The sequence below is a fragment of the Chiloscyllium plagiosum genome, chromosome 31 (assembly GCF_004010195.1).
Source record: "Chiloscyllium plagiosum isolate BGI_BamShark_2017 chromosome 31, ASM401019v2, whole genome shotgun sequence".
Lineage (NCBI taxonomy): Eukaryota > Metazoa > Chordata > Chondrichthyes > Orectolobiformes > Hemiscylliidae > Chiloscyllium > Chiloscyllium plagiosum.
In genome coordinates, this window is record NC_057740.1 from 4408690 (window position 1) to 4421039 (window position 12350).

The 12350-nt window shown below is 44.2% G+C and overlaps 1 protein-coding gene across 1 annotated transcript; it reads left to right on the forward strand.

Annotated features, from left to right (window-relative positions):
• The first annotated feature begins 5668 nt into the window (after positions 1-5668).
• On the forward strand, positions 5669-8531 carry LOC122565078 (zinc finger protein 229-like). Its single transcript, XM_043720713.1, has 2 exons — positions 5669-5770; positions 7025-8531. Exon 2 carries the CDS (start codon positions 7035-7037, stop codon positions 8424-8426), a length of 1392 nt encoding a protein of 463 aa, XP_043576648.1. The 5' UTR covers positions 5669-5770; positions 7025-7034; the 3' UTR covers positions 8427-8531.
• Positions 8532-12350: the final 3819 nt, after the last annotated feature.

Genomic DNA, 12350 nt, shown 5'->3' on the forward strand with positions numbered 1-12350 from the left:
TTTCCGATAGGAAGGAGATCAGAATTGCACATAATATTCCAACAGTCGCCTAACCAATGACCTGTACAGCCGTAACATGACCTCCCAACTCGTGTACTCAATACTCTGACCAATAAAGGAAAACATACCAAACGCCATCTTCACTATCCTATCTACCTGCAACTCCACTTTAATGGAGCTATGAACCTGCATGCCAAGATCTCTTTGTTCAGCAACACTCCCTTAATGGACCTTACCATTAAGTGTATAAGTCCTGCTAAGATTTGCTTTCCCAAAATGCAGCACCTTACATTTATCTAAATTAAACTCCATCTGCCACTTCTCAGCCCATTGGCCCATCTGATCAAGACCCCATTGTAATCTGAGGGAACCTTCTTTGCTGTCCACTACACCTCCAATTTTAGTGTCATCAGCAAACTTATTAACTATACCTCTTATGCTCACATCCAAATCATTTATATAAGTGATGAAAAGTAGTGGACCCAGCACCAAACCATGTGGCACTCCACTGGTCACAGGCCTCAAGTCTGAAAAACAACCCTCCACCACCACCCTCTGTCTTCTACTTTTCAGCCAGTTCTGTATCCAAATGGCGAGTTCTCCCTGTATTCCATGAGATCTAATCTTGCTCACCAGTCTCCCATGGGGAACCTGGTTGAATGTCTTACTGAAGTCCAAATAGATCACATCTACCACTCTGCCCTCATTAATCCTCTTTGTTACTTCTTCAAAGACTCAATCAAGTTTGTGAGACATGATTTCCCACGTACAAAGCCACGTTAACTATCCCTAATCAGTCCTCGCCTTTCCAAATACATGTACATCCTGTCTCTCAGAATTCCTTCCAACAACTTGCCCATCACTGATGTCAGGCTCACTGGTCTATAGTTCCCCGGCTTGTCCTTACCATCTTTCTTAAACAGTGGCACTATGTTAGCCAACATCCAGTCTTCCGGCACCTCATCAAGCACATATACCACTCTAGTGACATTTTCCATCATTTGGTCCATAGCCTTTTTTTAAAGTTTTTAAAATTAGATTAGATTCCCTACAGTGTGGAAACAGGCCCTTCGACCCAACCAGTCCACACCGACCCTCCGAAGAGTAACCCACCCATTTCCTTCTGACTAACGCACTTAACACTATGGACAATTTAGCATGGCCAATTCACCTGACCTGCATATCTTTGGACTGTGGGAGGAAACCGGACACCCAGAGGAAACCCACGCAGACACGGGGAGAATGTGCAAACTCCACACAGACAGTCACCCGAGGTTGGAATCAAACCTGGGACCCTGGTGCTGTGAGGCTGCAGTGCTACCACTGAGCCATCATGCCGCCTTGTATGTCTTCAAATTATTAGCTAAAATCTTCTTAAACGTTATGATGGTTCCTACCTCTGACTACCCTTTCAGTCAGTGAGTTTCAGATATTCATTGCCCAGTTGGTGAAAAATTACTTCCTTAAATCTCTTCTAAAGATCCTGCCCTTTATCTTAAATATACACCTTGTACTTAGTGATATGTCTACTATGGATAAATATTTCTTCCTATCAACCCTATCAATCCTCCTTATAATGTTGTACACCTTAATCAGGCCCCAGCCCCCCCACCCCCCCACCCAATCTTCTCTACTCTCAGGAAAGTAACTCCAAACTATTTATTCTGTCCCTGCATAGATAGAACATGGACCATACAACAGTACAGCACAGGAACAGGCCCTTTGGCCCACAACATTGTGCTGAACATGATGCCAAGTTAAACTAAACCCTTCCGCCTGCCCATGGTCCATACTCTTCCATTCCTTGCTTATTGATGTGCTTATCTAAAAGTCCCTTAAATGCCCCTATCACATCTACCTTGCCACTACCTCTGACAGCATGTTCCAGACACATACCAGTCACTGTGTAAAATAACTACCCCTCACATCTCCTTTGAACTTGCCCCTTCTTATCTGAAAAGCATGCCCTCTAGTAATAGACATTTCAACTGTGATAACAGGATTCTGACCATCAACCCTCTCTATGCCTCTCATAACTTCTATCATGTCTCCCCTAGGCCTCTACTGCTCCATGCAACATCCCTTCCTGACTCTTGTACTCAGTGTTCCAACCAATAAAGGCAAGCATGCCCTATGCTTTCTCCACCACCCTAACTACTTGTGTGGCCACTTTCAGGGAGCTATGGACTAGGATCCCAACATCAATGCTGTTAAGGCTCCTGCCATTAACTGTATACTTTCCCTTTACACTTAATCTCCCAAAGTGCAACATCTCACACTTGCCTGGATTTAACTCCATCTGCCATTTCTCTGCCCATATCTGCAACTGATCTATATCCTACTGTATCCTTTGACAACCGTCTACACTATCCACAACTCCCCCGATCTTTGTGTCGCCTGCAAACTTTCTAACCCACTCATCTATGTTTTAATCCAAGTCACTTACATAAGTCACAAGCAGCTGAGGTCCCAGTATAGATCCCTGCAGAACACCCCAAGTCATGGACCTCCAGCAAGAATAACACCCTTCCACTACTCCCTTCTGTTTTCTATGGGCAAGCCAATTCTGAATCCAAGTGATTAACTCACTGTGGATCCCATGCATCTTGATCATCTTGAGCCTACCATAAGGGGCCTTGTCGAAAGTTTTACTAAAATCCATGTAAACAATGTCCGCTGCTCTATCCTCATCAATCACCCTTGTCATCTCCTCAAAAAAATATCAATCAAGTTAGTAAGACATGACCTGTCCTGCATAAAGCCATGCTGACAAAAGGGGAAAGAATAAATAAGAACCTAAGAGGCAACTTTTTTTACACAGAGGGGGTACACATATGGAATGAGATGCCAGTGGAAGTTATTGCAGGTACACTAACAACATTTAAAAGACATTCGGACAAATAAATAGATAGGAAAGGTTTAGAGGGATATGGGCCAAGTGAAGGAAATGGGGTTAGCGTGGACATTTTGGTCGGCATCGACCAGTTGGGTCAAAGGGCCTGTTTCTGTGCTGTAGGACTTTATAACTGTCCTGAATTAGGCCATGCATTTCCAAAAGCATGTAAATCCAAGCCCTAAGACTTCTCTCCAGTAGCTTCCCAACCTTGATGTGAGACTCACCGGTCTATAATTGCCTGAATTATCCCAATTTCCCTTCTTGAACAACACTAGCTACTCATCAACCCTCATGAGCTTCTCCAATGGCTAATGAGGATACAAAGGTCTTGGTCAAGGCCCCAGCAATCTCCTCTCTTGCCTCTCTCAATAACCTGGGGTAGATCCCAATGGGTGCTGGGGACCTATCTACCTTAATGCTCTTTAAGAGATCTAACGCCATTTCTTTCATGACCTCAAAATGCCCTAGCATATTAGCATGCCCTACATTAATCTCACTATCCTCCATGTCCTTCTCCTTGGTGAATACCGATGCAAAGTATGAAATGCTCCAGCCCAGTCAATATCCTGCCAAATCTCCTCTGCACCCTTGCTAATACAATTTCATCCTTCCTCTACAGTGTAGTGGCTAGGACTGTACATAGTACTCCAGTCTTGGTCTAGAGTCTTATACAGTTCCATTACAACCTCTTTGCTCTTATATTCAATGCCTTGACTAATAAAGACATTGGTCTTATTCATCACCTTATCCACCTGTCTGTTACATTCAAGGTTATGCGAACATGCACACCATGGTCCCACTGATTCTTTATACTCTTTTTAATTTGGCCTTCTAGACTCAACATGGAGTTCTGTGATATTCAACCAACATCTATTTACTCCATTGCCTCCTTAGTCTCAAAATGCATCACCTCACATCTTCCCCTCTCCTCCCTTTCAGTATTCTGAAGGGACCATTCACAATATGATACTGAGAGAAAGTGAGGGCTGCAGATGCTGGAGATCAGAGCTGAAAATGTGTTGCTGGAAAAGCGCAGCAGGTCAGGCAGCATCCAAGGAACAGGAGAATCGACGTTTCGGGCATAAGCCCTTCTTCAGGAATGGATATGATACTGGTTCTGTCCCTAATCACCCAAACACCCTGTCCCCTTCCCACAGTAGCTTTCGTGAAAATGCATATGGATTACTTGCCCTTTTACGTACACCTCTCTACAATATCGAAGGCCCTAAACACATCTTCCAGAAGATGCATTGATTTTCTTGTACTTCTTTCAATCTAGTCTATTGCATTCACTGCTCACAATGTGTTCTTTAAACTGGGGAGACAAAAAGCTGTTTAAAATGACAGAGTACAAAACATTTCCATTCATTTCACAAGCAAAACCCTGAACTTCTTGTGTTCTGTCATTTTAATCCTGACACTGACATCTCTGGACGGCATTATTTCAGTCAAGCTCAGCATTAGCTTGAGAAACCACACCTCACCTTTTTGATTTGGCATTTAATTTGGCCTTCCAGACTCAACACTTAGTTCTGCGATACTTGACCAACATCTATTTTTGTTTCCTTTTCTTTGTATATTTCAGTTTTTCTTGTTTGTTTATTTCAGATAACAGTACATTTGCTCCAGTCAGGTGATTGCTCTCCCCATCTCCATTTCCTTTGGGTTGTGAGTTCTGAGGAAGGGTCACTTGACATGAAATGTCAACTCTGATTTCTCTCCACAGGTGCTGCCAGACCTACTGAGCTTTTTCAGCAATTTCTGTTCATGTTCCATTCCCTTTGGTTCTGGACGGTTCACCCGTCATTCATAGAGTCATAGAGATGTGCAGCACAGAAACAGACTCTTCGGTCCAACTCGTCCATGCCAACCAGAAATCCTAACCTAATCTAGTCCCATTTGCCAGCATTTCGCCCATATCCCTCTAAACCTTTCCTATTCATATACCGGTCCAGATGCTTTGTAAATGCTGTAATTGTACCAGCCACCACCACTTCCTCTGGTAGCTCATTCCACACACGTACCACCCTCTGTGTGAAAAGGTTGCCCCTTAGGCCCATTTTAAACCTTTCCCCTCTCACCCTGAACCTATGCCCTCTAGTTCTGGACTCCCCCCAACTCCAGGGAAAAGACCTTGTCTATTACCCTCTCCATGCCCCTCATGATTTTATAAACCTCTATAAGGTCACCCCTCAGTCTCCAACGCTCCAGAGAAAACAGCCCCAGCCTGTTCAGCCTCTCCCTGTAGCTCAAACCTTCCAACCCTGGCAACATCCTTGTAAATCTTTTCTGAACCCTTTCAAGTTTCACAACATCCTTCTCGTGGGTGGGAGACCAGAATTGCACACAGTATTCACGGACACAATCTCTCTTTGGCACCCCCTGTCCCTATTTTGATCAAAACCTCTCTGATCTGTACATTCCCCAGGTGCACTCTACTAAATGCTCTCAGATTCTGGATCAGTGGTGCTGGAAGAGCACAGCAATTCAGGCAGCATCCGACGAGATTTTGCTGCTCGTCGGATGCTGCCTGAACTGCTGTGCTCTTCCAGCACCACTGATCCAGAATCTGGTTTCCAGCGTCTGCAGTCATTGTTTTTACCACCTAAACGCTCTCAGAACTGAGGGACTAACTGACCGAGCAGCGCGAGCTGCACCCCCTTCGCGGCGTCAACCTGATCGACAGTTGTCTGGACCAATGGGGACGGGCAATGACGCACGTAGGACGGGCAGAAAACGGGGTGGGCAGGGAGAAGGCGGGGCCTACGCCTGGCCCCGCCCCAAGCTTTGTCTTTGTTCGCGGGCCCCGAGGATTTGTAATGTAGGGGCAGGTCGACCGTATTTTCAGAGAATACAGGAATTTCTAAACCCGGGGTAAAACTCCCAACTGGAGACAATGAGTGAGACGGGCCTGGTGGTGAATTGGGTTCTGGAAACCTAGGAGGTGGGGGTATCTAGAAACCGTGATTCTATTGGGGGGAGTGGGGGTGAAGTGACAGATTGGGGTGGGGGGAGTTCTAGAAACAGACATCCCGTGGAAGGGTCGAGAAACGGAGACCCCCCTTGGGGAGGGATTTCCAGGAAAGTGGGACTGTCAGGGTGTGTGTGGAGCGGCGACAGGGATGGTCAGGGGATGCTGACTGTGAGTGGCGACACTGCGGCAGGCAGGCAGGCAGGATGTTGCTGGGAGAATGGACTCCCCCCCCTGAAGCCACGGTTTCACGACCTTCACCGTGGCGGACTGTCTTGCTGCTGCTAAGGTCCCATCGGGAATTCCTTTCCCCCTTCCGAACACCAAAAGAGAAATCTGCGTTTGCATAGCGCCTTTCGCACATCAGGATTGCCCCTAACCCACTTTCGAGTGAATTTGGTTCTTTTGAAACGTTTTTTTTTAAGTTTGGAGGAAATATCGCAGAAACTTTTGTACACAGCAATTTCCCCACAAATAGTAATGTGATAGCGACCAGGTAATCTGTCGCAGTGCTAATGAGAGATGCGCAAATATTGTCCATGCCCCTTCAGAGTGCACCTGTACAATGAGAAGTTTTCCATCCATCTGGAAGGGTACATAGGACCTCTGACAGTGCAGCACTCCCTCAGTACTGCACTGGATTGACAACCTAAACTGTTGGATTCAAGTGGAGCTTGAGCCTGTAACCTTCTGGGTCAGACGTAAGAAGCTACTCTAGTCCTTTTTCACTCAAAAACCAGATCAGGCCATTCTGTGGTCCACATTCCAGCCTACAACAATATGGCTGGGTTAAATAAAGTAAGAGAACATAACAGAGTTCATGCATTCTAAAAGTGAACCAAGCTGGAAAGTACCACATGCCCTCTTATAATCAAATATTCTGACTTTAGTTACAGTCACATTTCATATATGAAGAATGGTATGAAACAGTGTTTCGGCAGCTTTACCTGGTCAGAATCAATGTCTTTTAGGAGAGAATGGCAATGTAATAGCAGTTGTTTTGAAGAAGGTTGATTCTAAATTCTGATGATGCCAGCAGGAGGTACAGTATGTGCTGCAGAAGATTTGCAGCTCAACAGGGATTTTACAAGAAATAATCTGAACTGTGTTCTGAATTTCTATGTTTACATGACTGACATTTGTAATTTACTTTACAGGCTATTAGGAATGGAAGATTTACAGATGGGACAGTCATATCTTACATCATGTCCAGATCTGCTAAATATGCTTGATTCACCAGGAACTGAATCTCATCAGTCTTTGAATATGGTAGGGAAACACCACATTCAGAAAAGGGAGAAACCATTTGTGTGTTCAATGTGTGATCGAACCTTCAGCCGCTCGTTTAATCTGGAGAGACACAAGCGAAACCACACTGGGGAGCAGCCCTATAAATGTGAAGACTGTGGGAAGGGGTTTAGTTATCCTTCTGAGTTGGAAACTCATCGACGTAGCCACACTGGGGAGAAACCATTTGTCTGCTGTGTGTGTGGCAAGCGATTTAGTCAGTTGTCCAGTTTACAGACACATCAGGGAATACATGCAGCTGAGAAGCCATTCATTTGTTCAGTATGTGGGAAGGGGTTTATTCGGCCAGCTTACCTTGAAATCCATAGACGCACTCATACTGGAGAGAGGCCTTTTACCTGTTCTGTGTGTGGGAAGGGTTTCACTCAGTCTTCCCACCTGATGACACACCAACGTGTTCACACTGGAGAGAAGCCATTCTCCTGCTCTGTCTGCATGAAACGATTTACTCAGTTATCAAGTCTGTTGGCACACCAAAGGGTTCACACAGGAGAGAGGCCATTTACATGCTCAGAGTGTGGAAAGGGATTCAAGACTCTTCCTAGGCTTGAAACTCATCAACGGAGTCACACTATGGAGAAACCAGTTATCTGCTCAGTGTGTGGGAAGGGATTTAATTGCCCAGCTCATCTTGAAATTCATCAACGGAGTCACACTGGGGAGAGGCCTTTCAGCTGTTCTGTGTGTGAAAAGAGGTTCATTTGTTCATCCCATTTGATGAAACATCAACGCATTCATACCGGGGAGAGACCGTTCAGCTGCTCAGTGTGTGAAAAGAGATTCAACTGTGCATCCTATCTAGAAATTCATCGACGCAGTCACACTGGAGAGAAACCTTTCACCTGTTCTATTTGTGGCAAAGGATTCACTTGTTCCTCCAATTTGCTGACACACCAACGAGTTCACACTGGAGAGGGTCCTTTTACCTGCCCCTTGTGTGGGAAGGGTTTCAAGACCCTGCCCAAGCTGGAAACTCATCGACATGTTCACACTGGGGAGAGACCGTTCACCTGCTCTGTCTGTGAAAAGCAATTCAATTATCCATCCCAGCTGGAAACACATCGACGCAGTCACACCGGAGAGAGGCCATTCACTTGCTCTGTGTGTGCAAAGGGATTCACTCGATCATACCATCTACTCATACACCAGCGAGTTCACTCTGGAGAAAGGCCATTTAAGTGTTCTGTATGTGGGAAAGGATTCACTTGTTCACCTGACCTGCTGCGACACCAGCGAGCTCATGTCTTATGATACTGTGTGGTTTTAGGTGCTATTTCTTTGAATAACAACTCGGACCATGTTCACTCTGGCAGTGAGGATTTATTTCTGCTGCTGTGAGTAACCCATAGAATTGGACTGGATTTCAATATTATTAATATAAATCCAATAAATCTCTTTGTTCTAAAGATAGTGTGTGTTGAGTCTTTTATGTTTTAAAAATAAGACAGCTTACAACGTTCCTTATAAGAGATACTGTTCTAGACCTGACCCCAGTTCGAGTATAAATCTCAATTTTTACTTATTAAAATCACTTGGCTGATAACTCTTGCTTATATGCATATAAAACAAAAGAATCTTCCTTAACCATGAAAAAGAATGACCTGTCCAGGGAATTGAAAGTTAATTGAGAGCTTCAAATGTTCATCTTCCCATATGGTTCAGGAATTCCTTCAGCATAGGAATGAAAAATAATCTGAATCACAAAATTAATGGACATAAGTCAGCCAGGAGAAAATTAGTGACAATGATTGCAATGTGAAGATCCTTATCCGATAAATTCTGGTAGATAATATGGTGAAATTGTTATTTATTTGCCCCAATATTTGGAGAAGTAAGCTTAATAATGTTTTTAATCTTGAGAGACAGCAACCACAGGAACTAATACTTTACTCATTACTGAATGACAAGCAGCTGACCAAAGTAATACGTATGGAATACGAATACACAAAATAAGAGCTGAAGGAGACTATCTGGATTCTTTAGTCTGCTGTGCTATTCAATAAGATAATAAGAATCCTTACATCATGGAAAGGAGCCATTTGGCCTCTCAAGTCCACAACAGCCCTCCAAAGAGCATCCCACCCAGATTCATTCCCCCATCCTATCCCTGTAACCTCACACTTCATAGTATCCCTATAGCGTGGAAACAAGCCCGTCGGTCCAACAAGTCTACATTGACCCTCCGAAGAGTAACCCACCCAGGCCCATTCCCCTACCCTATTATCCAACATTTACCCTTACTAACGCACCTAATCTACATATCCCTGAACACTATGGGCAATTTATCCTGGTCAATCCACCTAGCCTACACATCTTTAGACTGAGAGAGGAAACCAGAGCACCCACTGGAAGCCCACACCGACACAGAGAACATGCAAACTCAAGACAGCCACCGAAGGATGGAATCAAATCCAGGTCTCTGGTGCTGTGAGACAGCAGTGTCAACCACTGAGCCATTTGTTGGCTGATTAGTGTGTGTATGAAATCTCCTGTGCCCATCAACCCCGATAACCTTTGATTCCAGTGCCTAACAAGAATCTATCTGCCTTTAAAAGATTTCACAACGCTCATCTCAGTATTTTCTGAAGTGGAGTTCAAAATTCGTCCAACTTTATGAGAAAAAAAAGTTTCTCCACATCTCTGTACTAAAAAGGAACCTCTTACTTTTAAAACAGTGTCCCCCAAATAAGGACAGATCCTCAAGAGGAAATATCAATTCCTAGTCTGGCTTGTCAAGACCATTCAGGATTTTCTACCTTCAGTTAAGTCATCCCTCCCTCTTCAAAATTCCAACAGAAGCAAGCTCAGCCTGACCAACCTATCATGTGAACCTATAAGTGTGATTGAGAACAGTTGATTGAGCAGGATTTGGTTCTGTAGTAGTCTTTTGAGTATCATCCTTTGACTGTTTCATAACTCCTCCTTTTGAGATTTGGTCTCACTTTCAACCACCCTCAGGGAATGCTTCTGTCTTGTCCGTATTTGTAGGAATGCCACTTCTAGGTAGCACAAGGAACGTGCAGTCACAGAAACCACCACCATGTGACAGACACAGCTGCTTTCTGTCCAGCAGAGTTGAGTCACCCTTGGGCATTCAGTGAAGCATGGGGGTGAGGCGGAGATACTCTCAGTGCAATTACTGTTTTGTCCCAGATCCAAATTCAGCCTGGAGCATCTATCCCCTTTTCACCATGAGCTGCCCAGCCGAATGCCTGGTGCTACTTTGCGAACTTTGCCCTATTTTTGGCCCTTGCTCCCAAAAATCCTTGCTGTTCCTCCCAGAGGGCATTATACAGATGTGTAGCCAATATCATGCATCGAACGTGATGAAGTCAGCTGGACTTGCATAGATTCATTCAGAATTATGGCTGTCTGTTGCCAGTAACTCATGCATGTCTGTAGTTGACAATTTTGACTGCTATCTTAGCATTTGCAGGAGAAAGTGAGGACTGCAGATGCTGGAGATCAGAGTCAAAAAAAGTGTGGCTCTGGAAAAGCACAGCAGGTCAGGCAGCATCCGAGAAACAGGAGAGTCAACGTTTCCGGCATAAGCCCTTCATCAGGAATGATCTCCAGCATTTGCAGTCCTCAACGTTTTGACTCTCATCTTAGCATTTGTGCAAATCGCTCTTTCTTTTATCTGTTACTTCAAATCTAAAGTTGTCACACGGCTTGTTTGATTTTTAGAGAATTTTTCAATCGACCTTTTCAGATATTATTACACACCTCTAGAGCAGGTGGGACTTGAATATGGACCTCCTGGCTAAGCGGCAGGGACAGCACCACTGCACCACAAAGGCTCTCTTGTTTCTTTTTCATCTTCTGTTTCACACTGAAGACTGTAGATATTTTCTAATCAAGCTGTTCAGAGGTGTTATGACACACCTCTGAATCAGGTACAACTTGAACTTGGGCCTCTTAGTTCAGAGCTAGGACACTATCATTGTATTACAAGAACCCTCCTGCTTATTTTTAGTTTTTCTTTTGTTTTTACTTTTTCACTTTTTACATCTAGAAATGTTCTTTCATATGTGGGTGTACTGTACCTTTAAGAGAGTTAAAAGCTAGCAGAACTACCTGACAGCACCAAGTGTCCTGAATAAGGTAATAATGTAACACTTGGTCGAAAGCTAGATTAGCTAGGTTGCCTAAAAACGACAAATTAGATTCGAATTAGGCCAACCAGTTTAAATTATACCCTGAAAAATACCAAAATCCAATCTTTTGAATTTAGTATATTGACAATCTTAAAAGCCAATGACACAATCCAATGCTTTGGGGGCATAAGACCAGGGAAAATTAAACAGTTGGGAAGAGAACTGTTAAGCCAACGACATCTGCAGACTGCCCAGAGAATAGCTCTCTTAAAGGTACCTTTACTGATTCGTGACCTGTGAAACATAATCCCTAAGATGAAGAAAAGAAGACAGAGGAAGATTCAAATAGAAGATCTGACAGCTGGCTGGTTTTGAAATTTAAATTTTTTCACTAAATCTTAAAGGGGGGTTGGGTGATTTATCGGACTAGTATTATAGAACATAGAAAAATACAGCGCAGTACAGGCCCCTTTGGCCCTCGATGTTGCGCTGATCCAAGCCCACCTAACCTACACGAGCCCACTATCCTCCATATGTCTATCCAATGCCCGTTTAAATGCCCATATAGAGGGAGAGTCTACCACTGCTACTGGCAGGGCATTCCATGAACCCACGACTCGCTGAGTAAAGAATCTACCCCTAACATCTGTCCTACACCTACCACCCCTTAATTTAAAGCTATGCCCCCTCGTAAGAGCTGACTCCATACGTGGAAAAAGGTTCTCATGGTCAACCCTATCTAAACCCCTAATCATCTTGTACACCTCTATCAAGTCACCCCTAAACCTTCTTTTCTCCAATGAAAACAACCCCAAGTGCCTCAACCTTTCCTCATACGATCTTTCTACCATACCAAGCAACATCCTGGTAAACCTCCTCTGAACCCGTTCCAGTGCCTCCACATCCTTCCGATAGTATGGCGACCAAAACTGCACACAATACTCCAGATGCGGCCACACCAGAGTCTTATACAACTGCAACATGACCTCAGGACCCCGGAACTCAATTCCTCTACCAATAAAAGCCAGTACGCCATATGCCTTCTTCACCGCACTATTTACCTGGGAGGCAACTTTCA